Source organism: Blennius ocellaris, assembly GCF_963422515.1.
Source record: "Blennius ocellaris genome assembly, chromosome: 3".
Classification (NCBI taxonomy): Eukaryota; Metazoa; Chordata; class Actinopteri; order Blenniiformes; family Blenniidae; genus Blennius; species Blennius ocellaris.
Window position 1 is genome coordinate 8,501,281 of NC_137652.1, and position 27,494 is coordinate 8,528,774.

Below are 27,494 nucleotides of genomic sequence, written 5' to 3' on the forward strand. Positions count from 1 at the left end.
CACATCGACTACAGAGGTAGTCAATGTCACACTCCTCCCCTTTTTTCCAAGAGGTCAATATGTTTGTCCTCCACTTATCAAGAGTGCAATGCCAAGTGAAACATTAATGGGACGATGATCCCTGTAAGTAAGTATACTGGAATGTTGTAGCATCAAGAGTCCAATTATTTGTGATGTGTGTGATCGAACAAGGTAGGAAATAGAAAAAAAAAAAAATAAGATGAACAATTCAAGACTTATTTTTTAGAAATAGTAATCATGAAAAGCGAGGAAGAACTCTCAACAGTTTTTAATTAACAAATGCAATAATAGTGAAACGCATGTATCTTAGTTGCAAAGGCAGATGTTTGACCTGAAAACAAAGTCCAGTTCCCTCACAGTGAAGGGCCCTGATTATTGAGTAGATATTTTATTTACTGTCAGAATACTTGTGAATATATATGAAACCAACATCTCATTGCATTTGGTACATGTTTGAGGTGTTTTTGGGGCCCGATATTTATAAGATTGCTGTATTTTCTTTTCATGCATATTTATTTTCAGTGAGTAATTGGAAAAAAAAAAAAAGGGGCTGTATGCACACATAATTGCACTGTTGAATATCTGTTGCTCTTTGGTTTTCTATTAAAATGATAAAAATGAGATGAGCTTAACAAACTCTTTATTTCTCACTTGCAGAGATGGCATTGAGGTTTTGTGACCACAGTATTGTACTTTTCTTTGTTTTTTTTTAAAGCTCATTAATAGATAAATAATTGTGTTACTTCTGGATGTACATACATACAAAAAACTGATAGGTGGAGTCTACTTCCCATATAAAAACGCAGTGTTGGTGTGAGAGGCAAGCCAGGCGCACGTGTCAGGAGAGGTAAGAGCATCAGGCAGCATGAGGCTCGTCCACAGGAGACACTGAGGAGTGACAGACTGCAGCTGAGAGCAGACGTACAGTCGACGAAAGAGTGTGCCGGATACGTCTGTGTTGATTGTTGTGAGGCGGTTTGTGATCCCTTGTGAGTGCAGGAAGTTTAAAAAAAAAAACAAAAAACAAAGATGACCTCCCAATTATTTCTTTTTACTGTCAAGAAATCTTGATTCTTTGACTGAAGATTTAGAGATTTTATTAGCAGTGCTTTAATGTGAACTCAGTGGTTTGTATCGGTGGTTTTGTACATACGGGAGTAAAAAGATGATGGAGCTTGCATATTTTTGTGAAAATAACAGTGAAAACTGTTTGTGTCGTGCCCCAGCTACATTGCGCAGATAAACTAAATAAACCAGCGACTGTCCAGCATGTCCGAGGAAGACAACCAGGTCCGGGAGTAAACCCCTGTATCTAAATGAAATATGAAAGCGACCATCCTTCCATTTTCACACGTGTAGAACATGTAAACTTCACACAGAGAGGTCGCCCCTCTATAAGATGGGAGTGCTGACCACCACGCCACCATGTGGCTGCTGATAGAAACTCAGTTAATAGATAGTATGGGGGTACATTTCTAAAGCCAACTCACTAACAACAGAGAAAAATAACTCAATTGGAACCAATTTTTGAATGTGACTATCATGTAAAGAGTTACAAATACTATATACTTGGAACAAATATCTTTACTATGTAAACATTTGTTATTGAATGTACGCTTTGTTTTAATTAAACAGTCGGATTCCCCTGATCCGCACCAGTTCTAAGTCAGCTGCTTGGTGCCAGCCGATAAATTAACATAATTTAAAAAAACCTGAGTTGTCGTGACGTAATTCTGAAACTCTGAAACTCTGGCATGCCATGACTATTAGTCACAAGAAAAGATGTTTAAGAGGAATATTTTAATTCAAACATAAAATGTTGTATCGTACACTCAGCAAAGTACATTTTACCCAAACAAAACAGTAACATGTTATATGAATTTGGTACATTGCTATGCAGATAACAGACCTGAACAGACAAGACTCCTCCTCACTTTGAGTCAAACAGAGAGAAAATTCTACCAGAGCTTAACCTGCTTGATGTTGACATGGATGAAATCATAGGAAGGAAGGAAGGAATATGTAAATATTCAAAATTCTTCGGTGTAACAGAGATGTTGGTGACACACAAAAAAGTTGTCACCGGTCCTGAAGTTTGAAAGTGGCAGCAGAAAGTCTACAGTCTTGTCATTTTTTGGGATCTCAAAGGAGCTGCACCGAACATGCAGACGCTTTCAGTCACATCAGACTTTATTTCAGCTCCTAAACAATCTGTCTTCAGCTTTAAATCAGTGCATTGACAGAAACAACCCATTGTTTGCAAAATAATTATTTATTAGCCCCAGTTTGGGACGAAAGCTCTGACTCCAGGTTGTTTTGATCAGATACTAAGTTAAATACTAGAAAAGTTCATTTCATATTGGAAAGTTGTGATTGTTCTTGAGTTCAGTGTTTTATAATAGATGAGACATTTCGTTGACGAGTACTGTTGGACAGTATAGTTCTAAATTCTAATCAGTATAAACCACTTTAGTTGATAGTTTTACATTTTGCACCTAATTGTTTCTTTCCAAATGGTTTTGAGGATGATCATTATAGTGAAAAAGAGAGATTGTTATTTTCATTATAATTAGTTTCTTCTGGGTTCTTTTTATTTGATAGTTAATTTGACTGCAATTCAATCAAGAAGCTGTGTGTTTAGACAGTTAACATTTTTTTACTTTTTTTGTAACTTAATTCTATTCCCTATGGCTTTCTGGAATCCTAATAGAATCAAAATGTGCATTTTTGTATTTTGCTTTCTTGTTTGCATAAAATTAGACAACTTGTATAATCTCTGCATTTTATTAGACCTCCTTTATTTATTCATTTGCATTGCACAAACTAGATTATTATTATAAACCGTATAATAATGAGAGACAAAATATGTTACATCCAATCCTCAATGTTAAACAGTTAAGCAGAATTACAAATTAAGAAGACATACTGTATACATCTAAATTAATTGTGCCAGGTCAGGCCTTTGTAATTTAGTGTAAAAATAGGGATTTACAGGTAATGCTATATTTAACACAAGGTTTTGCATTTGCAAAAACACCTCCTTTCAGTGTGAATTTACTGTCCTGACTGGTGTAACACTGATTTCAAGTGACTGCTGTGAGTGTCCTAACAAGCGTGTCACTTGATGTTAACGTCAGAAAAGTGGTAACAGGGCCGGGGAAAAAACCCTCCTCTGTACCCACATTGCTGTGAAATGTGAAAAAAAAAACCTTATCGAAATGCTTTTTTTTTTTTTTTTGCTTGATTTTTCTGTTTGTTTGTTGTTTTTTGTGCGGTCGTTTTTTTTTTTTATCCACATCTGGGGACATGCACTCCCAGTCTCACTAATACATGTCCTAACATGCCTGCTGGGATTTCACCCTCGGTTTTATTTTATTTTTTTCCTGTTTTTTAAAATTTCCGGACTGAGTGAAGTCTGTCACACTGACATCACTACTCTGTGGAGTCATGAATACCAAATCCAGCCTCGGGGAAAATTAACACGTATGTCTTCCACCTTTTCCCATAGAGGTCATCTTCTACTCCACACATTGATTCTGTCCATATTTCTGAGCTTGGTCTTCATGATTAACTGACTGTACTTCTCTCACACCGATTTTAACACATCGACTCACCGTGCCATTATTTCTGTCTCGCTTCAGAGTACTCCATTAGTGATTAGATGACGCTCCCTACATAAAGCTGCATATTTATTTAGTCTAAGCAATGTATCTCACTATAAATGCCCACATAATGTTATGTCTCTGTCATGCTGGACTGCAAAATCAAATTATACTTTATAAAGGTCTAATCTGTGATACGCTGCTCTTAAAAGTAGTGGTGATTAAATACATGTCCCGGAAACATGACAGTGACAGTGTAGCTTTAATACACAGCATGAGCGCAGGATAATAATTTCTCAAGCGTTCCCAATTAACAAGGTAACTCCCAGGCTTTGTCAGAAGCTACAATTAAAGACCGATTGTCCACGAGAGGAAGCGGGACCCCCCCGTCACAGCCCAGGGGCCTCCCCCTGAGTCAGGCTGAGATGTTGGGACTAATGATGTTGTGGCTGAGTTGACAGCGAGAAAGAAACACTGCTGTGGGTATATGTGAAAAAGAGGAAAAAGAAATACTGGAGTTGATAGTGAACTATAAATGTGAGATTAAAATCCAGTTGTCTAAACAGAAACATTTTACATTTGTGTTCTCCATGCTTCACTAATTACATAGACATTTTTAAAATTCCTAAATTCAATCTAAAATTGGCTCAGCACAAGTAAATAAACAGACGCAGTTTTGTTTTGACTCCTTTTTTTGGATGTCATTGCGGATTTGTGTGTGTGCATTTTAAACATTTCCAAGTGTAAACATCACCGTGTGTAACAGTATCCTCAAACTCTGAGAGAAATTGAGAGCAGCAACAGCAGCAGCATCATTTTTGAGCTATAATTGAAGTCCTACTGATAAATTGCAGTAGTATTGGGATTTCAGATCTGCTTGCAGTGACCCAGTTAGCTTCATAAACACTCAAGCTTCTTCAGTTCATAGAGCAGATACTCTCATAACCGGCACTGCAGATGCTGCCACACTTGGGAAGGAAGTCATTACAAAGATTCTGTCCTCAGGATAAAACCTACTCGCGCACACATCATCTGTGGGCCATTAGATACACTCTCATCGCCGGGACGAGGGTTGGTAATATGTACAGATCGTGTTTTGAGATGATGCAGTGGGTAATTAGAGGCTGGTGGGTGTTCACACTGTTGTCATTTATTACCACAAAGCGCAGACATTAAAACGCCTTCTGGAGACGTAAAGTTAAAAACAGATTCTCATGAATTCTCTTTCATTTAGTTTGTCTTGACATCTTCATCCATCTCTGGGTCTTATTAGCAGCTTTCATCTTCTGCGTTCATCACTGGGGGTTTTTTTGTTCTCACAGTGTGCCTTCGCTATCAACTCCAGCTTTCTCTTTCTGTCCCAAACGCTCTTTTTTTTTTTTTTTTTCCAATGATGATATCATAATGAAGCATCCTAAGCTAGAAACAGTGAAGTAATTAAAGCCTCTACAATCTCTTCCTCCAGTTTCTCACGAAATGGTCTTCTCATGCTCGTCTCCCTTATTTATCCTTGCATTGTATTTCAAGATAGCTGGAAGTGAGAGTCGTCCTCCTGATGGCCGCTCCGTCCCCAGTGGAATATGTGGCCTACATTTGTTTGCAGTGCAGTGTTGGCCTATGTGTGCACGTCCCTTCATCACACACTTTCAGATTCCTGCACCTCGGTCTCTTCCAAGAGTTTGTGTTTGGTAGCTCTGTACTGTAATCTTTTTTTTTTTTTTCCTGTCAGCTCAGTGATTCTGTCTTTTCTGCAACTGGGAATTGGACCTGTCCTGTGTTGTTCATTCATTGCGTAACATTCAGCTCACAATCGCACATACTGGTTCTAACAGTGCGTAACAATAAACTAAACTTTCCTTTTTTTTCCCTACATTGACCAATCGTAGGACCCAGGGACTCACAGAGCTGAGACTTCAACTGTTCCTTCTTTAACCTCGAGGCCAACACTGCCTCTAATACATGTGTACAGATGCATGTGGCACACACACACACACACACACACACACACACACACACACACACACACACACACACACACACACACACACACACACACACCTATACAAAGGTCACCTTCCGTGGCTTCATTAGACACTGCTTTATTATAGCTGACAGATGTGCTCATAAATCATAGGTCCCTTGGTGGAGCAAGCAGATCCAAAACAAATACAGAGACAGAGAGAGAGAGAGAGAGAGAGAGAGAGAGAGAGAGAGAGAGAGAGAGAGAGAGAGAGAGAGAGAGAGAGAGAGAGAGAGAGAGAGAGAGAGAGAGAGAGAGAGAGAGAGAGAGAGAGAGAGAGAGAGAGAGAGAGAGAGATACAGATTGATTAAAACACCAAAAACGCACACATAGTTTTGCCGTATATCAGTATTTGATAACCGTGTGCTCAAATACAGGCTTCTACAATTGCAGAAAAATTATCATTTAGCCTTGAAAATATCATCTTCTCCAACATCTTCAACATCCCCAGGGGGAAGATAAGCAGCTTTTGTGAGATTGTTGTCTGTTGTAAAAGAAAGAAGAAAAAAAAGGAAAAGCAGGTCTTGAGAGATAATGAAGTCGTAAAAGGGACACAGGGAGAGATTGCTGCTTCAGAGTCACGTACTGTATAGTCGAAGTGAATCCAGGGGATCAATCTGATAAAATCCAATAGAATTTATTTGCGAGATTCAATGCAAAGATCCCTCTTGTGACATACATCAACCTCTAACCTCAATGTTTTACTTACAGCCTATGACAAACTGTGCTGCCTGCAGCACAGTGTAAACACTAAATCTCTTTTCACCTTCATCCAGTAGAAAAATATAGCTTATTCAACCGTCTACGCTGCATCTGAGACTGACCAATGATTTATCACAAAGATAACGCAGAGAGACCCACAGTTGCATACAGTATGTGCAAATTTATTCAACCTAAAATGCCTACCGGTACTTCAAAATACTACAAGTCATAGATGCAAAGGAAGAACATGTTACTTCCAGAATAAGATGTTATGGCCGGCGTCTTGAATTGAATTATTCTTTACCATTGGTAAAGAATAATTCAACATGGTTATTGGTTCTCAAATTGTTGGGCTGAGCCTCCTCTGTGTTTCCTTTCTTTTTTCTTTTTTTTTTAAAGGAACCATATTTGAAAATGTTTTTGTTTATGAAAGTTGTAATAGAGACTAATTGAAATGTAAAATGTTGTTTCAATGTAAAATCACAAGTGCAACAGTTGTGCCAGTTACAGGTTATATATAAAAAATCTTATTTTTCTTTATAGGTTGTGTTGTTTTTAATTGGTATTGCCTATTAATCCAGTCAGTCATTAGCAATTATATCTTATAATGTAAAAAAAGAAAAACAATGAGACACTTCCAACACTTTGACAGGACGAGATCAACTTCTTTGTATTGGTTTTTTTCTATTCATATTTGAACAGAAAAAGAAATGGTCTTGTGTATAAGTTAGGTCTCAACATTTTTTAAATATGCATTTCCTGAAATGTTAACATAAAAATGTACAGCTATTCATTTGTTTTGGTGAACCCCTGTGGTTTAGATATATATTTGTGACACCCATTACCTTTTCTACTATGGACTTTTACACATCAAAGGGAGCACCATAAGGAGATTGACTTTTCTTTTCTTTTTTTTATTTAGATCTCCTTTTTAAGATCCAAAGATTCTGACATCAGACTGTTTTTCTTTACATTTAGTATTTGAGCATCGGGGAGCCTCCTCTGGTTCAACATTGTTGTCACATTTCACACTGAATTCAACTCCACATCACAAACAGCTGGATGATTTATTGCTTGACCTTAGTAGGTTCCACATATTTCACAAATTTATCAGCATTTGTGTATCTTTCAGTGCCACAGGTGAGAGGTTTGGCTGGTATCCATTTACAGTCTCCTGAAAGATATGACCTTTCACTAAATGCTGATATGGCAGTATGATGGGCCTAAATGACCTCCATCTCACATCGTCTTACTGCAATACAAGATCAGATCAAGCTCAAGGTTCATCTGTGGAGTTAAAGTTTAGGTACAGTTCTTTCTAGGTTTAGTAATAAGTTAGTGAACCACAAGACGAGGTGAAGTTTCTCCTGCAGTGCAGTGAGGAAAACCGAGCCTGGAGAAATGGCGAAGCGTCTGAGCACCCTGGAGAAAAGTTTGATTGTCATCATTGTGCTGATGACCATTGCCTGCATTGGTCTGGTGGTCATCTACTTCATAGAAGAACCTCATGAAGAAGGTGAGAACTCAGTTTTAATGTTCTTTAGTATCCTTAGTCGTATTTCTTTAATGTCGTAAAATTGTTGCTATATTATATTGAGTAAAGGTTAAAATACATTTAAAATAAAATTCTAAGTCACATTGTGCTTTCTAAGAAATGTTTCCTGAATATATGAAATGCGTAGAAGCATAAAGGAAGCACCATACGGAGTTACTGAGGCCCCGGGAGTGCAGCTACAGTGTGAAAATGCATAATCAATATGGTAACTGATTTTCACATGTTGAAGCACTTGCATGTATTTATAGCTCACTTGAATTCCCGGCTTACTTGCTTATGACTTCTATTTTTATGTTGCTGTAAATCAGGCATAATTGTAGTTACTGAGCCTTGTTTAACCCAGAGCCCCGATAATTTTAATCTTTCAATTTACCACTTCTGGTGGAAATAATTGCAAAACATTTTTGATAAAGTGACAAAAAAAAAAAAAAAGTGCAATTAACCCGCAACCTTCAAACTAACCCATTGGTGTCCCAATCACACAGAACATTACCTTATAGCCAAAACTGTTCAGTGTCTTTGGATAAAATAAGCATCATATTTTGATATGCCAGTGTACATGGTGAATATTAAACTTCAGCATGTCAGCATTATCATTGTAGACATGCTGACTTTAGCATTTAGCTCAAAGTACACAGCCTGTGATTGCTGATAATGATACTGCAGACTCTCAGGCCTGTTGGAAGTCTGATCATAACATCCAGGTGTTTTTTTTTCCCCTTTCATTTGAAAATATTTACATCAACAAATCAACAACAGACCAGAAAACTCTTGAAAGACAGTGTACTTTTACAAAACAGGTCATGATAACTTGCTAATTTAGATTAAAGTTGCAGTGAACAAGTCACATAAGTATCTTATTTGATGCTATATTATTTGTTGCGTTACAATGTTTGGATATTTGTTTTGTTTTGCTTTGTTTGGGGGGGGTGGTGTTTGCATATTTTCAGATTTTTTTTCTTTCTCAGTCCAGTGCCATCAACCTTTCTGAAGTGTTTACTACGATAAAGACCATTTCCACTTTCCTTTCACATTTAGAAAATGTTTTTGTTCTAGTGTTGACCTGAAGAAAAGACATCTTCAGATTGAAATAGGAACAGAATGCTTTATGAGGGCTGACGCAATCCAGCTGCCTTAATCTGGAAAAGGTTGGTAATTAAAAGGAGACATTATCAGTAGTTCTCTGTATTTCAAACCATGTGAGAACAGTATGTACTGTAAGTCATGACAGGAGAAAATAATGAACACACTTTTATCAGTAATTTAAAAAAATGTTTACTCTAAATGACTTATTATTTATCTCCATAAATAGAGAAATCTATTCAAGTTTGGCATTGACATAAGCACTTATGTGCTCACACAAAAGCTGCTCCTGCTACAATAAAAAAAGAAACAAATAAAAGCAAGTATCATATTTTCAAATCATTTAAGTTGTAACCACACTGACCTGCTATAATCAAAGTGATGAACATAATGTAAGAATAGGTGGCATCAGGAGTAGCACTATGAATTAAATAATATGTTGAACCACAAATTGGGTCCACATTGAATATATATAAGGACTATCTATTTTTTATGATTGAATGTTTATGATGAACTAAGTGACGTTTGGAGAGAAACATGAACGATCTTACTTCCACCTGATTATAAAATTAAAGAGTGAAATTTAAACATTGACAGGAACTTTTTATTGTGACATTTAAAAGAAGGTTTTTGACGTTCAAAAACTGTAAAATGTTTTTTGTTCCAATAAAAATAACTGATTCTGTATCTTCTGTTGTACTGTTCACCTATCTAAATAGTAGCATTAGCGGTAGCTCATTAAATTCCTGCTTACTGGAAGAGGAATGCCTCATTAATGTTGAACTAACTCCGCTCGGCTGACAGCAGCATGAAAGATGTTACTCTGTCAATTAACAAGTGTGATTTATTAGCAGCTTTAAATAAACCTGAGCTCACCTCTGTAGGACACATCTGCAGCTGTACATTTGTCCATTATTTTCATCTGTTTCTTCACAATTTCAAATCAAAAGAACAAACAGGCCAGATACTTACAGAGAATGAATTAAAAAGAGACACTTTGTCATGTGACTACTTGCTTTTTCTTTGCAGTTATGACTAAAACACTCCAAGTACTGTCCATAAATGGTCCGTGTAACTGTAATCACTCAGTAGCCCTGCTCTGTCATTGTTCTCCAGGCTGCGGGGGACCCCAAGACATGTATGGGGAGTCGGGCACCTTCACCAGTTGGAACTACCCCAACAACTACGACAACGGCAAAAGCTGCATGTGGGACATTACCGTGGACCCTAACAAGGTGAATGAACCTAAAATCTCACTTCTATTAATTTCTACGCATATGAACTTGGACCGATCTTGTGTTTTTGAGGCTTGAATTCCACTGCATGTGTAAGTTGCACTGAATCCAGTTGCATGGATGGATGGATGGTTTTTAAACATCACAAAAAGGAGGAGAGAGCTTATGGGTGTTTTCCTCCAGTGTTTGGCTTCACTGTAATATCTTGTCAAGTCAAATATCAGATGTGGACAATCGTTTCTTTTTGAGGCAATCTGAGGGCACTCCAGGGGAAACTAAAGGTAATGAGCCACTGTTACGTGGCCACTGATCAAACGTCCTCTGATGTTGTTGTCCACTGGCAATAAAGGACGCGAACATGGGAAAAGGTAGAGGATTTATCACAGAGTTAATTGTGTTGCCATAATATTGATGACATAAGACTATAATCATCTGAAGTATTTCTTTATAAAGCAGTTCATCTCATCTTTGGGACACTGTAGATCAAAACAATCGCTCGTGCCTTTATTTCATACAGGGCTTTACTGTGCCTGGTGTCTACTGAGTGGCGTTGCTGTTGTGGAAACTGTCACATGTGAGGCCAAGCAGTGGAGGACAGCTGCACTGAAGGCTGTGGCAGGGTTGTAGACAGATGGCTGCCTTGCCTCCATTCTCCTCAGCTCTCCTCCCCAGACCCACAGGACAAAACTAAACCCTTGATCCTTCCTCCTCTGGCAGCATGACTGCTTTCCTGCATGCCTGACATACTGGCAACTTTTCTCTCCTCTTCTTTTCTCTGTATTCCCACACATAAACACTCACAAAGCCATGGCGTATAGCTGCTCTCACACAACAGCACATCTCACACAAAGCAACTCGCTGCCGCCTAGACTGTCAGCAGCCCGTCTCTTTCATCAACTTTTCACATCTAAAAAGGAAAGATGAAACGCCACAGCGTGTTTCTGTTGCAGGTGATCCATCTGTGGTTTGAGGAGTTTGCGTTGGAAGACACCCAGCTCTGCACGGCAGACTTCATCACACTGCAAGACTCTCTGGGAATCATTGGTAAATATCTCACATCAATCCCAACCCGAGGTGGAAAAAAAAGAATTCAATCTTCAGAAGTGCAGAAGCATCTCCATTTCAGAGAGCGATGCATATCTGTTCCAGGCTGAGAGCGTTCATGCATCCGTGGGCAGACTCTGATAGTGAGCTGTCACGCAGTCCTGGTGATCCTCTATATGCTGCTCTGCTGTCACACACATTCTAATACGCAACCTGGCAGTTTAAAGCTGCACCTCTGGTTCACAAGCATATTTATGTTTTTGTATATGTGAAATGGTAAAAGCCAAGTATTTAACAGCAAATGAACATTAACTGATTGGGAGAGATCGACTGAGGCACAGATTAAAACTAAATGGACACACAAATGAAAATGGTAGTGACTCAGATATATTGCTTCACGTTGTCTTGTCATGAAAAGAAACTACATAATTCATTGGGATTATTTTGTGATGAATAAATGACACTAAATATATGCAAATATTCTATATATTAATAAATAACCAAAGTATAAATGCAACTCCTGATATGTTATATGAGGCCTTACCTTCCAATATGATACATTGAATATTGCTCATGTAAAAATTGAATAACAGGCCTATATTTAGATTCTTTAATCAATAGTTACAACACAAATATTTTGTCACTTGAGTAATGTGCCTGGGGAATATAAAAGACCCATACAAATGTCTTAGCTGTGCAGGTATTCTGCCTGTTTCAACCATCACTCTACGTAGTGTATGCTGCTGTTATTCTTGCTATTTCAACATCTTCTGTTCACATTTGTAGGCAAATACTGTGGTGACACCAGACCAAACCCGGTGGTGTCACTGTCAAACCGCCTCAAAATCTACTTCAACACCAATGACAGAAAAACAGACCGTGGATTCAAGGCTCATTTTAAAGCTGTCGCTCCGGAGCTCACACAAGGTAAGATTATGTCAGGAAATCCATTTCAGTCAGGAAAAGCTGCCTGGACCCCGACGTGATGTTTGATTTCGGTCTTACAGCATATGATTGACCTAGAAAGTGAATGCTGTGGGAAACAGGGATGGTGCAGGGAGAACGAGTAGGGGATTGGCAGGCAGAGGGGTGTGTTATGGGTATCCTTGAGGTGTCAGTGGACCTGAAGTGCCCTTCATCCCTCCTGACAGAAATAGCTGGAGCCGGCGGCTTTCTCCAAGGTGATCAGGGGAACCTGATGACACCCGGCTCCCCAGAGAAGAACTACCTGAATAGAGTGCTGTACCAGGTACGACTGCGAGAAACTCACATTGCAGCACGGCGAATGAGGCTGCAATTTACTTATGCCGAAGTTTTAATATATGAGGAAACACAGATGATCTTTGCCAGAGGAAATACTGCTGTGCTACATCAGAACACACTGAGTACAGCCTACAACAAACAAGAGTTAATACTTGTGTTTGTACTTGTGTTTGCCCCCCATGCCTCCATGACAGAGCTTCACGCTCACTGTGATGGCTGCCATGTCAGGTTTGGGGTTCAAAAATGGGGGCTCAAACTCATAATTTGGAAAATTACCAGATCTATTAACTTAGCCACATTCTCCAGATGTGATGTTGTACTAAAAGATTTCAGCTTTCAAGCTCATTGTGAACTCGTTGGATTTCATCATTGTCGTCTAGAAATCATTTGTACTCTGGATCAGAGATCAAATTTTCAGTTAAACTAGAATCGATTTATATAAGGGTTTGCACCCTGGAAGGAAGTTGGGGTCAGACGGCATAATTTTCCTGTCATGGTGATTTCATCTGGCTGAGCTTTAGATTGATGAATCGCTGGCTGTCAGTGACAGAAATCAGGGATAGAATAATTTATGAGTTACAATGCAGCAGAAACAAGCGCAAGGTGCAGCCGCGGGGCGAGGAAGTGAGAAAACATGATCAGAGATGCAGAAATAGTGGCGGATATTCTTTATGATGTTTAAAATCAGCTATAAAGTGCATTTCACTGCTCCTCATAAATTATTGGCGTATTTGTGTGTGTGTGTGTGTGTGTTTTCTTGTCGGATCAGTGGAAAATCACGGTGCCAGAAGGCGAGAGGGTCCAACTGACATTTACCTTCTTTGATCTGGTCCCGGAGGTCTGTGGAGACTTCATTCAGATCTATGATGGCCACATGGCCGGCTCCTCTATAATAGGTAAGCAAGACGTATCACAGTAAGCACACAGTGCGAAGCTTACAGGAGTGGAGGGTTGGGGGGTGTCGCAGTCACATGAAGTTGCTATCAATAAAAATAATCGGGAGAAACAAGCCTAAGCTCCCCCACTGCCCATTCCCACCCCCACCATTCATAAAGATAAACATTGGTTTGTCATATTTTACTCCGCAGTTTATGTCGAGGCTGGATGTGTGGTTGAAAAGCAAAAAGATACTGTAAGTTGGCTCTTCAGAAAAGGCAGAGGGCTTTGTTCAGCATTAACATAGTCAACTTGGTGGGGCCATGAATAAAAGATGAGTTCAATTAAAAGTTTGAGAAGGTTCACAATGGACAGAGCTTCTTGTGGCTATTTTAAAGTGAATGAATTTAAATCTTGCCTGCATAGACTTCATTGTTAAAGCAGCACAGATGGTCTATCAATGTGAAGACTGACAATCGGGAATGTTGTTGATGTGCAGCACTCTGCAGATGTTTACCGCCTTTTCACAGACGTATTATTTACCGCAGATAAATTTTGCGGAGGTGTAATGCCGAAGCCCATGGAGTCCAGCAGAAACACAATGGTCGTCCGCTTTAAATCGGATAACACTATGACTTCTAAAGGATTCAGTGCAAATTACATTAGCCTTCCACCTCCGACCACCCCACCCACGGTGCAAACATCTCCATCTCCCACAACATCTGGTGAGTATGCTCTACAAACCTTGTTTTACCGGGGGTAACCTCTGATTTCTACCTAAATGCACAGCATTCGGTACGTCTGCTTGCCTCAGTAGTGTATAGAATCATGAATCAAAATGCTGAGGAACCTATTTCCAGTGAAAACATGATGACACACTATAATGTTTTCGATTTGGTTTCCAATGCAAATTAGGTGACAACAAACAAATAAGGATGAATGCAAGTCAATCTCTGAGTAAGAGTATGGAAATCCCCCTTGAGATTTAAATCTATTCACCACTTTATTCAAGCTGCTGGCAGGTCAAGCCATTCTGGCCATTTAAAGTATATAATTGATGTGATAATGTTTTACAGAGTTTGATTCTCATCAAACTTTATTAAATGGTCAACTAACGTAAAGAAAATCTATTTTTGATCTTGCATGTTTTCCTCTAAACCTGTTTGCATGATAGGAACTGAATATTGAGCTTTTTTTTTATTTTTATTTTTATTATTATCCAGGTCCAGTCATCCTTCAGGGGCGTAAAGGCGTTGTCCACTCCCTGGGCTTCCCAAATCCATATCCTGCTCATTTAAATAATTCCTGGAAGATCTCTGTGTCCAAAGGATTCCTGGTTAAACTGCAGATCACAGATCTGGCCATAACAGGAGAGACTGGGCAGTGCAAGGAGGACAAATTGATCATATCTGATAACTACAGTAATCTCGGTGAGCCATTTTATTGCTTTCATGCAAGTAAGTATGTACTGACATGCACTCTTGTCTTACATAAGAAAATCTGTCTTGTGTCTTTTGCTCCTTGAGTGGCGAACAGCTCAGAGGTTTGTACCGTACAGCTCAATAGTCATCTTCCCCCCCTGCTGTAAAACTGTTGATCAGGATCTTCTTTGCAAGTGGCCCAGCAAACTATAAATCACCTCTCATTATTCACTTCATTGGCTGCAGTGAGGCTGATACAGCATTATCTATTGCTGAGTTCTCAAGGACTAAAGCAATGAGGTGCAGGCGTGCACACCCCGTGAAACATAGTCGGTGGTGAGAGCACTCCAGAAATGGAAGTGAGAAGCGACTGTGAAAGGTCCAATTTATCCGACCAAATACAATTATGTTTTGTTTTGTAAACGCTTACACTCACTGGTATTCATACCGACTGATTGAAAATTCATTCCAGTGCCATTACAAAAGACATCACACACCCAGGACGTTCCCTATTCCCACCTTTCCCCTCAGGTAAAAGGTGCAGGACACGAATAAACAAAAACAGACTGAAGCAGAGCTTTTACCTCTGTGCTGTCACATCCACCACCCAAAACATTCATAAACAACTGTGAGACCCCCTAACTTATTACTGAATATTGATACGTTTCAGTCGGGGGTATAAATGTCTGAGTGCAAACATTTACAAAATATAATAGAATTATTGTCTTGCAAACTACTAACTACTACTAAACTTTAGTTCCCTACTGAAAAGTTAAGTTTGAGATGCTAATCTATTTACTGTTGTTTCTAAAGAGATGACAAAATATGCCTTTGACTTCGATAGGTTGAGTAGAAACAAGATATCAGCAGATCAGAATTTTCATATAATTAATTTTCATCTACACTGTTTTGGTGTTTTAACTCAATGTGAAGCCATTGTTGTGGGCAATATGGGGTGCTGAAGACGTTAACAGATTTGTTTATGTATTTGAACTGCTAAATGTACTTTAGGTACAAGGTGAACTTGTAGAGGTGTTGGAGGTGGATGGTGGCACATTGCTCAGTTCCTCAAGAGGTGCAGTCAGTTGATATACAAGTATCTATATAAAATAAGGTAGAAGGGTAGTTTTCTGGGTGAGTAATGTTCTGGTATCTGCTGCAGGGAATTTTTACCCATGATTAGTCAGTTGCAAATCTGACACATTTCTAATATCTCTATTTTATTATCTATTTGTGAACCAGCACATCTGTTAAAACTATTGCATAATGTTTAAAAACTACTTGAGTTTACTTGTTTCAGTTTAATGCTTCATAGAGTCATGGTGAACTCTACTAGTTTGAACATTTTGTCATTAATGTGTAAATTTATGAAGTAAGGTGCTGAAAAGTGTAATCAGCCAATTTACTTCACATTGAGTCCCTGCAGTTTAACGATATAGCTTTTATTAGAATATTTCTATAGAGTCAAAGAATACAAGAAAATTATGATAATAATTGGTGCTTTGGTCTATATTTCGTTAATCCATAATTTGGAATTATTTTATTTATTTATTTTCATTTAACTTTTATTTAACTTTATTGAGATTGAAAAGCTCTTTTTCAAGAGTGTCCTGGCCAAGACAGGCTGCAGTATATTAAAATAAAGTTTCAGACAAAACAGGCAATTGTACACATAAGACATAAGAAAATGTCAATATATTGAGCAACACAGAATCAATGAACAAAATTTGGGGGGGAAAATGCAAATTTGCAAACAAACAAAAACGGCCATAAAATAAAATCAATTCCATCAGTCAAAACATTTGCTTATGCCTCCCAGTTATTAACTTCCTTAAACTTTTAATTTGGAGAGTGGGTTCAGACCTTTAGTCTTTGATCCCGTCATTGTTTTACTTTTTTTTTTTTTGCTTTAACCTCATAATGTCACAGCTTATCGGAAACATTTGATCCCCTTTTTCATTTATTTTTTTTTTGCTTCTTGCTCCTCTTTATCCTTCATTGTCAGGTACACATTGTGGCTACTTGCTTCCTCCCGTGGTGGTCAGTGCCAGGGAGACAATATCTTTGACCTTCCAGTCCGACAGTCGCCTCACCGACAGAGGATTCTCAGCCAGGTGGGAAGCTGTGTATCCTGAGGATATCGCAGGTACTGGGGGCTGACGCACCGACTTCTATCAGTGCACAAAGACACAGGAACATGTTCACACCCTGAGGCACATGTTGAAGAAGTAACTCAGCACCTCATTAAGACGAGCCACAAATCATCTCACTTCTTGGTAACACTTTTAGAGGGGGGAAAAAAAAGAAATCTGAAAAGTTATTGCAGGTTCAGTGTGAACACAAAGAGGTAATACTTCCAAATGTTTTTGTTTTTTTGATATATATATCGGTGGAAAAACTCAACTTTATTTCTAGAGCACCTTATAAACAACTTTAGCCAACGTGCTGTAAATAAATAGACATAAAGTGCAAACAATGAAACAATACAAGCACAATAAAAACAAAAACAATAGAATGGCGTCAATAAAAGCAGAATTTACTGTAAAAAAAAAAGATAAGAAATCTCACTTGTGGTGGGAAAGGTTGAGAAAAAAGCTGAAATACAGTGCTTATGTTATGTATGCTATACACAATGCATTGATTTGGAAGTTCTAGATTAAAATTTGTAGCCCATACTTTAGAATTATTTGTCATATTTTGTAGTTCATTTGTTTTTATTATGTGTACCGGTAATGTTGACTATGCATTGTTCACACTGTTGAAATTAGGTTCAATATCGTAGATCAGTGTGACACATGTCTGTGTTAAATCTAAAATGAATAGAATGAGATATCATTGGAGAGTAAAAACGAGCTGACATTATGATGCTTCTGATTACAATCTTTCTTGCTTTGACTATTTATGATTCGATCTTCCTCATGCAGAGCTCACAGCATCTCCAAATAAGCATTTTGTCATTGAGCTCACAGCAGTTTCATCCAGTGTCAGGACCATATTGGACAAACAGTAACTGTACTATCACCTCAGTCACATCATATATTTATCTGGTACTCCTTCAAGGCTTTCTTCCGCAGTGTCAGGACACAAAGGCCTTTGTTTTATGACTGTTTACTCTATTGGCTTGGTCCATCTTATCTTTACATGGGTAGGTGTGGCAGCTGGAGAACTATCATCACGTTTAAATGAGATATGGAGACGTACTTCTCGAAGTCTTTACAAATACATGAAACCTCTCAGTCACTGAGACTTTACAATACTGTCTACATTTAAAAATATAATCCATATGTCTCTTTACCTTCTTATACTCTCCAAACCACATAAACACAGAGAAGATCACATTTCCTCGTCATTCATCATAAGTTTGCCTTCTTATTTATAAGGACTCTCTTATCACAGTGCAAATTATGGTCCTGCATTTCATCCACTTCTTGTCTTTTATTTTTCCATTTTCAGAAATCCAAGGTTGTGGTTTCTCATCGAAAGAGGAAACTGGGGTTATCAGGTCCCAGAACTGGCCAATGAATTACAAGGGCAACAGCGAGTGCATGTGGAATATCGTTGTGCCTTCTGGCAAAAAAATCACACTTAAGTTCACCCACTTCGACCTCGAGGCCAAAGACCTACTCACATCAAAATGCTATGATAACGTAATGGTTTATGACATCAACAGTTTGACAAATGTGCTGATAAACAAGCATGGTGAGCATGACTTAATATCTTTTAATAGAATGCATGTATTATAATTGAATATCTCCCATGTTCATGTCCTAATCCCTTAATTGTTATTACACAATCAAGTAATAGACAAAAATATCCACTCTTCCATTTAGGTGCATTTTGTGGGACGAAACTGCCGGGTGCCATCCAGACGAAGGGAAACAGGCTGATGATTCGTTTCCACGCAGATTTGTTTACTGAGGCCAAAGGCTTCAGAGCTTACTGGACAACAAATCCAAGTCTGCCGGCTCCCACCGAGCCGCCTGCTCAGCCAAACCCCTGGGACAACATCCCCGTAGGTAGAGTATCCCAGCCTGGCAACCATCACATCTGCAACATACAAGAAGACAGTAATAGATAATTAATATTAAATTAGAGCCACAGCCACAATTACTGAGGTTCATTGAGCGTGTTAGTTTTATCATATTTGAAATTAGTTGTAGAGCTACTGTCTCACAAGTCCTCTCATTAAGTCTCTACTAGTGACTAGTAATGAATTATGGCAATCATTTACGCTATCTTGTGCAACACTGATTGCATCACAATAAACATTAACCTGTATGTTTCATTTACATGCTTCATATTATTTGGTTAAAAGCAACTCGAATTCATAAAGGTCTATTATGTATGTCTATTTTTCTCTTTTCGGACAAGTGAACTGCACTTATATCAACCTTGTTTACAGCAGCAGGCAATAATAAACAACATGGATGCAGTTTTCTGGCTCATGTCAACTGTATGGTTTATCACCCATTTATCTGCAAATGCATTGACAGCCTCTAAAGATTGTATAATAATAATAATAATAATAATAATAATAATAATAATAATAATAATAATAATAATAATAATAATAATAATAATAATAATAATAATAATGATGATGATGATGATGATGATAATAATGTAAAAAGCAAAAGATCTGATTTAAGGTCGCCTTTACCTTTAACAATTGAACTTCACTGTTTTGACACTTCTAAGATGAGACATGAGGACTGGCTTTTTGCCCCGTTAGAGGAAAAGCAAACTTGTGTTCGGAGGTTCGCAGGTTTGCATCTCACTGCTGCAGATTAAAACGGCTGGTCTTTGAGCAGAGCCCTCGATCACGACCCCATCTCCTGGCACTGCACTGGTATACATGTTTAGTAAAGGTTAACCGGTTAAATGCAGAAAACGAATTTCCCCAAGGTGATATAAGACGTTTCTCAAAGCTAGAAATGTCACATTAGTGAAGAATGGCAGAACGATAGCATAACAATCCCAATATAACAACTTCATGTTTTGACCTTTTTTTTGGTTCCAAAAATGTTCAAATGTTTTGCATTATCATACAAAATAACATTTCCAGGAAGCCTGTTGCATACACATTTTCATAAATACAAACTTATAGTGTGGGTTTCATCATATTCCTATTTCATTGGAAGAATAGTTGGTTAACGTTGATTAAACCTTTGTGCATGTTGGATTTGGGCCGTGTGCCACACTTTTACACTGATATGCTCTTCATGGGAGCCTCACCCATAAACATCCGATTCATGCTTTTTCCCATCCTTATCCTTGCTTTACATGCTCTCTCCCATTGCGCAGTGGTGCATTAAAGCGAGGTGATTTGGTGCTCAGGGCCCAGTGTGTGGAGACCCAGTGCTTCGCTTTCTTTCTTCCTGGTTGTCATCTGATTTTCATTCTTCATCCAAATAAAATTTGCCCCAGGTGGTCCAGGTTCTTGCCAAGCCAACTGCTGAGATAGAGTTTAGAGGGTCTCCGCTGCCATAAGATTGTTGTTGTTTTTTTCTGCCCAGGCTTTGACAGGGGTGTCCTGTGTGTCAGGTGGTGAGAGGAAAAAGAGTGAGGGAGAGAGGAGTGGGAGTGATGATTTATTACAAACTCTTGGGATGACCACAAATGCTGTGACTTCATGAGGCCTGGCCCTGAAATTGGCATGGGAAGTCCGGTGGTCTGTTTGACTGAAGATACACTGAAGTGTTTCTACATACAAGTGGATTCATGAGAATGTAAAACAGAGGGGAACGCAGTAGGTCACTGTAGCCAGGGGGTGTCAGCCTGCCGTGACTGGAAATTTCTTTCAAAACATATGAACCAGTGTGCCAAAGTCAGTTGTGCTGCAACACAGGGACTTATCACTTGTGCAGCAGATATGTACTGTATATTCTGGCTTTATTTATACCCAAGCAAATCTTTTTTTCAGAGTGGCCCATCTCTTGTGGGAAACCGGCAAACCCCCCTGCTGTTGCTTCACGGATTGTGAACGGAGAGGAATCCAGACCACACTCATGGCCCTGGCAAGTGTCCATGCAGGTGAGAATATAAATGTAGATTATTTACAGAAATGATATGCAATCTACATAAATGGATACAGTTTCCAAGTATTGAAGAGTAAAAGGCTCTTTGACACTTGTGTCTGATAGTAGCCTGACACCATATTGATTTTTGAAGCTTTAAAATCTGTGTTTTTGTTGTTTCAGGTCTGGCCACCCAGTCAACAAGAACCCAGATTCTCCCATATCTGTGGCGGTACTCTCATTCATAAGAACTGGGTGCTTACAGCAGCTCACTGCTTCATGAGGTGCAGTAAATGGTCCCATAAGTATTTATAGTATTTCTTTTTTTTTTTTTTTTTTTTTTAACAGAAAAATGCTTCATACTCTGGGAAAAAAATGGTTCATTTTAGGAAATAGGAGACATGTTATTCAGGTCTTTAATGGCACTTTCTCTGCAAACTTTTCTCAAACTTTTCCGGGAATCCCATTAATGTAATCTTAGTTGTCGGTGAATGTGCTTTCACCTCAGGCTTATTCAGTGGAAGAGCAATGTTGTGCTCGAGACTCAAGTCGACTCCTAAGCTCATGGTCTCCAGAGCTTTTTGAAAGAGCAATGCTCTGTGGGGCCTGTGAACAATACATGAAATACATACATAAAACATAATTACTGTGGTGCAAACGAATGCAGCTCTGTGAACCTGTCAGTTTACATGATGCAAAGATAGTGCTGTGTAGGCTCAGAGTCTCTTGTGCTCTGTAAAGTATTTATCATTGATTTGTTATGCTTATGCCCTCCATAGATATGCTGATGAGCTTCAGCGCTGGCAGATGTGCCTTGGCAAACACAACCTGACCTACACAGAGCCAACTGAACACTGCTTCAAGGTAACTGGTATCTATCGCCATGAGGGCTTCAAGTATCCCACAGTGCCCACGGTGGAGTTTGACATTGCACTGGTCAAACTGGACGGCGAGGTCACAGCCAGTGATGAGGTATCATATGCCTGCCTTCCATCCGAGGAGGAAGTCCTACCTGGGGGCAAGAAATGCTATGCCACGGGCTGGGGAGATGAGACTGGTACGGTTTGGTCTTTATTATCAGCCTGCCTGCATCATTGTATATTTGCATTTTGCTGAGTGACTACCCAATTAAGTGGCATTTTAAAATCTATAAAAAAAAAAAAAATACAAGCTAAAATGCTTCAGATGCATCTCATAACTGTTGCACAGTTTGTATGCCATCTGCTGGACTGAATGTAAAAATGACTTCTGCATCTCTGCTTGAGCTGAAATGCATTTTTTTCTTTTTCTTTTTTGTTGTTGTTGTTGCTCTTTGTGTTTATCAGGCGACTCTCTTAATGCTAAGCCTTCAGAGGCCCTTAACCAGGTCGCACTGCCTGTTGTGCCGTACGACACCTGCAAGAGGATGGATTACTGGTGGTTCCAGGTCAAACCCTCCATGATCTGCTGTGGTTATACTCTGCCTGATGAGCTCAAGTCTGTCTGCCAGGTAACAAAAAGAAATGAAAGAAGAGGTCAAAAGGTTTTTTTGTTTTGTTTTTTAATCTGAGCTTTAATTGTGGTCCGTGACTTTGACAGGGGGATTCGGGCGGGCCACTGGTTTGTCAGGATGCTCCTGGAGGTCCATGGGAAGTACATGGAATTACCAGCTTTGGTCCTGTTGGATGTATTATGAATAAGAAGCCCTCTGTGTTCACCCGCTCCTCTGCCTACATCCCCTGGATCGAAAATGTTCTCCGCAGAGAGCGCTACAATGAGCACAGTATGAATTTGATATGAGATGACCGACTCAACTCACAAACTAAACATGTCTGTGTGTTTTTCAGCAGTTAACCTTTTGTCCTCCCCGTGTAGTTTCTGGCTGTGGAGGGCCAAAGGATCTGAATGGCACATCTGGTTCCGTGTCCTCTATGCATTATCCCGGCTTCTACGACAACAAAGGCAGGTGCCAGTGGAACATCCGGGTGCCTGAAGGCAAACTGGTCCACCTACGTTTCCACAATTTCTCCCTGGAGGAGAGTCAGAACTGCCTAAATGACAAAGTCGCCATCTCAGACACAACATCAAGTCTTGGTATGTGACTATCTCCCCTTTTTTTCTTCCACACAGCAACTGTGAATTTGCATTATCTACATCAGTGCACCATTATTTATCCTCTCGCTTCAACACCTCAGTCTATCACCATGTGCAGCAACATGACAGCTTCAGTAACGTCATTTTGACATGGTTAAATCTGATGCTTGATTGAATGAACTGATAATAAAAGCATAAACCTTAAAACTAAAATGACGCCAAATGTATGTAGTTATATGTTCAGAAATAATTCTTAAATCTGATTAGTAAAGCATTAAAATGTTTATTCAAATCCAAAAGGTGTTCCAAGCTGTACAGATCAGCCATCTTTTCAAATTAGACCAAATAAAACCCAACTCAATAAAACATGTATCAATAAAATAAAACAGATCAAGCGATCAAGTTCTGTATACCGACAGTATATTTTCTTCAAAATGCATGCACAATTTCTCTCAAAGAGGTAAATGTGCACATTTTTATTAGTGTGTATGTTCCAGTTCTCCATACAAGTCTGTGTCTAACTGTGACAGGCACGTTTCCCTTTTCCAGCTTTTCCTTCTTGCAGCTTTGAGCTTACAGCTTTGTCTCGGTCTTAAATGCCACATGCATATAACTTTGTGTCATGCTTGCATACTATATAAATAAATAGGACGGAGAGAAGCCATAAGTCAGCAGTAGAGGTGTTGGCAGATTTATGTTGTTGTGTACGAGCTCTCAGAACAGATTCTGTCTAACACGTCTCCATCTCCCCTCAGGTGTCTACTGCAGTCACGTCACTCCTAATGACATAGTGAGTGATGGAAACATGCTTCATATGAGCTTCTCCTCCAACGATAGAGTGGCAGATACAGGCTTCATTGCTACTTGGAAAGCAGTCGACCCGTCAGAGGGTAAGAAAGAAAAAAATCCACACTAAGATCTAAGTCTGAGAACATGTGTTTAATTCTATTATTATTATTTTGTCATTCATCATTTCTTGTCTTTCTCGTCTCCCTTTTCCTTCCATCTCTTCTCTGCCCACCACAGCTCCCTGTGGAGGAATATTTAACAGTGTTGTGGGTGAAATGACGTCTCCAAACTGGCCTAAAGACTACCCGTCCCAAACGGTGTGCACATGGCGTATCAGTGTACCTTCATCAAAAACTATTAACATAGTCTTCACCCACTTTGAGCTGCAAGCTGTAAACATGCTCGGACGTTGTGTGGATTATGTTGAGATCTTCACGGGAGACCCCATGACATCGCAAGGTTTGTCACTGCTCTTCAAATTTTCACACAACCACTTTGAGTTTTTGGTTTATCTTCTGATCCGATTTATCAGCTATGTGTTTATTTTCAATTATATTTTCCTACAGGTCAATTCTGCGGCTTTACACTCCCTCCCTCCTTCTCCACCAATAGCACGGTGGTCGTCATCCGCTTCCTTAGTAACGGAGTCAATCACCAGAAAGGATTCCGTGGTTACTGGACTACTGACGGTGGCCTTCCTCCAACTGTAGCCCCTCCTCCTCCTAACCCTTGGGACAACGTCACTATCAGTGAGTGTGTCGACACACCCCCGGCTCACTGATGCCTCATACTGTATTTGTTATTATAAGCCGTGATCTTATGTTGACGTTCCATTAAAATAAACAACAACATTGTTCTTGACATTGCAAAAGTTGAGTTAAACTAGAACGATGCATGACTTAACATGTCATAGCTTAACCTGTACATGTTTACCTCCCAGACTGGCCAGACAAATGTGGCCTCCCTGCAGTGGTGCCCAATATGAGCATTGCAAGGGTGGTTAATGGGGAAGAGGCCGTTCCTCACTCCTGGCCCTGGCAGGTCTCCATGCAGGTATACAGTTTCCTCTTGTCTTTCTGTGTGCTGACCCAAAGAAAACCTATATTTTAGGTTTTGTTTTGTAAATACCTTTCATTTTGTAAAAATCTTTTTATATCATATCTTTGCTCTCCAGGTGAGACTCATATCTCCCTTACCGTACGCGCACAATTGTGGAGGCTCTTTGATTCATGAAGAATGGATCCTGACTGCAGCTCACTGCTTCATGTTGTAAGATATGAATCTATTAACATTGAATCCAATATGGCCTGCAGATTTTCTCATGTCATAAATGACTTTCTCAAGCAATATGGCAAATTGAAAGGCTAGTTTAGACTAGTTAATTCTAATAATAAGCTGTGCAGCACAGGTCTTAAACTCAAGCACACTAAAATATGACTGCTTTCACTGTCATCTCACCGAAGGGCTGAATCAGAGTTGTGGAGGGACAGAAATGCACATTTGTTTCACATATATATTTCCTTATTCATTCATTCATTCAAAAAGACAAAACTGTCAAATTGTTGCAGACATTCTTCTTCAACTTTTATGGAACCTAAAACAATTAGAATGTGCTACTCTCCTCTGGCCAGAAAAGTGACGGTACATTTGCTCATATTTGTTCAACTACTGCCACAAACTGAAAAAAATTATGAGAAGCCTTTATAATTTGTACATCAATTTGTTGTTTAGGAACGTCGTCCCCTGCAATTGAAAATTATCAACCCCACATTTTGATTTTATTTCTTTCATTACATTTTGGCTCAATGTGAAATTGTTTGTTTTATATTTTGCCATTTGATTTTAATAGTATTGCAGTCTTTCTTTCTTTCTTTCTTTCTTTTGTAAGTCTTTGCTGCTTGTACCTTCTTGAAACAGCAGGTCAAAACAATTTGTAACTTTGTGTCACTAATAAGTTCATGGATTAAAGCAACATTGATGACGTCGTTTCTGCTGCCCTCTTCTGCTCATATCCGTTACTGCAGTCCATATCAGTATTCAGTTGTTTGGTCATGACTGTCTTGCAAAAAAAAAATGAAGTAAATGTATTAATTAATTTGTATCCTCCCTCCCAGATCACTGAATAAGCCGTCCAACTGGCGCATGTGTCTGGGGAAGCACCACATGAACTCTTCCATGGACGTCCCCTCTGCAGAGAAATGCTTCAAGGTGGACGGCATCATCCGCCATGAGGGTTTTGTCTATGAGCAGGATAAAAGCGACATCGCCAATGACATCGCCCTGGTGCATTTAGCTGAGCGTGTCAGTATGACGAGGGAGATCAGCCCCGTCTGTCTGCCCAAACCTGGAGTGGTGATGCCTGCAGGCACACCGTGCTTCGTCACCGGCTGGGGAGATGAGAAAGGTATAGAAGCAGTTGAACATTTTATTTTTCTATATACGTTGGATATTATAGATTCTTCTCCACAAACCAGAGGTCAGTGCAGGCTTAGCCTTCTCGCTGACCTTTACATATGCAGATCTCTCTAGTTCTATGCAAAACAGTTATATTTAGTTTGTAATTTACTCCAGGATCGGTTATGGGGTGTTCAGGAACAGCCAGAGAGTCACATGGAGCCTGTGGGCTGTGAAATGCACAGGTTTGAACATGCCCAAGGAGAGAGGCATTCAGTTCATTCAATAAATGTGTGTGAATTACTTCTCTTGTTCCCTCAGCCAGGCCCACCCCTTCACCTTAATACCCTATAGTAGAATAATAACTATCTGAGGCTTATTGACAGTCAGAAGCTTCAGTAAACTGGATCTAAGTTAAGAAAGTTGCTGTCCTCATGACTGGATTACAAAGAATTGAATGATCTGAAGGGCTATTTGTGAAATTGAATGTGTTCATGACAGTAATTAGACTTTCTACAACATAAATTTCTTTCTTTTTCAGGTAGCCTGTTTCCCAAAGTAGCCGAGAAGCTGAATCAGGCCACGCTTCCTATCATTGACTTCCAGACCTGCAGTAAACCTGCTTACTGGTGGGACGTCCTCAGACCCTCTATGATCTGTGCTGGATATGAATCCCCCGATGAACTGAAGTCAGCCTGCCAGGTAAGACAATAAGATCTAACTTAGGAAACACGCCAGGATGTGTTTGTATGGGACGGCATTTGGTTCTTGAAATTCACGTGAAGCATTGTTATGTAAGAGAGGCGGCATCTAATGAGTGGGCCGTCTTTTATGCAGCACCCTGCAAACGCTTTGTTTATAGTCATTCAGCCTTGATTGCCAATGGCCGCTGTCCACTTTAGATAATGGACAGAAGAACATTGGAACGTTGTTTGTCCCACCAAGCGAGTTTAAGTTATAATTGAGTGAACAAGATAATGAGCGGCCATGTAAGAGCAACTCTATGTGCAATCGTGAAAAGTGGAGCGCAGCCGAAAGAGCTGGAGAAGTTTAACATGAAGCATCATAGAGCACAACACAGAGACTGACCTTTTAGAAATTCTGGGGCACCGATATGATTTATAGTCGCTGCCACAGTCGCATGTCCTCTCATGCATCATGAGCGACTCTTTGCTGATTTCCTCGTCCTGCTCTCTCACAGGGTGACTCCGGGGGTCCCTTCTCCTGCGCGGCAGGCGGAACAGGCAAGGCCTGGGAGGTTCACGGCATCGTCAGCTTCGGCGCTCGGGGATGTATCAAAGACAAGAAGCCCTCCGTGTTCACACGGGTTTCTGCTTTCAGTGACTGGATTGATCACAACATGAAGAAGTTTATTTACGAGAGTGGCAAAACCATCTGA

General features: G+C 39.5%; 2 protein-coding genes across 2 annotated transcripts; both read left to right on the forward strand.

Moving 5' to 3' along the window:
- Nucleotides 1-7,746: 7,746 nt before the first annotated feature.
- On the forward strand, nucleotides 7,747-24,482 carry LOC308149333 (ovochymase; the record flags this gene model as incomplete). Its single annotated transcript, XM_080521033.1, has 19 exons — nucleotides 7,747-7,861; nucleotides 10,100-10,218; nucleotides 11,169-11,262; nucleotides 12,049-12,189; nucleotides 12,309-12,511; nucleotides 13,295-13,421; nucleotides 14,730-14,831; nucleotides 16,828-16,968; nucleotides 18,276-18,521; nucleotides 18,653-18,838; nucleotides 20,746-20,855; nucleotides 21,023-21,123; nucleotides 21,619-21,896; nucleotides 22,165-22,328; nucleotides 22,418-22,601; nucleotides 22,694-22,912; nucleotides 23,668-23,802; nucleotides 23,939-24,160; nucleotides 24,268-24,482. 19 exons carry the CDS (start codon nucleotides 7,747-7,749, stop codon nucleotides 24,480-24,482), a joined length of 3,102 nt encoding a protein of 1,033 aa, XP_080377159.1.
- A 200-nt stretch (nucleotides 24,483-24,682) lies between these two features.
- LOC308149336 (elastase-1-like) lies at nucleotides 24,683-27,494 on the forward strand (the record flags this gene model as incomplete). The annotated part of the gene is made up of 5 exons (XM_080521036.1): nucleotides 24,683-24,754; nucleotides 24,876-24,970; nucleotides 25,816-26,105; nucleotides 26,637-26,797; nucleotides 27,297-27,494. 5 exons carry the CDS (start codon nucleotides 24,683-24,685, stop codon nucleotides 27,492-27,494), a joined length of 816 nt encoding a protein of 271 aa, XP_080377162.1.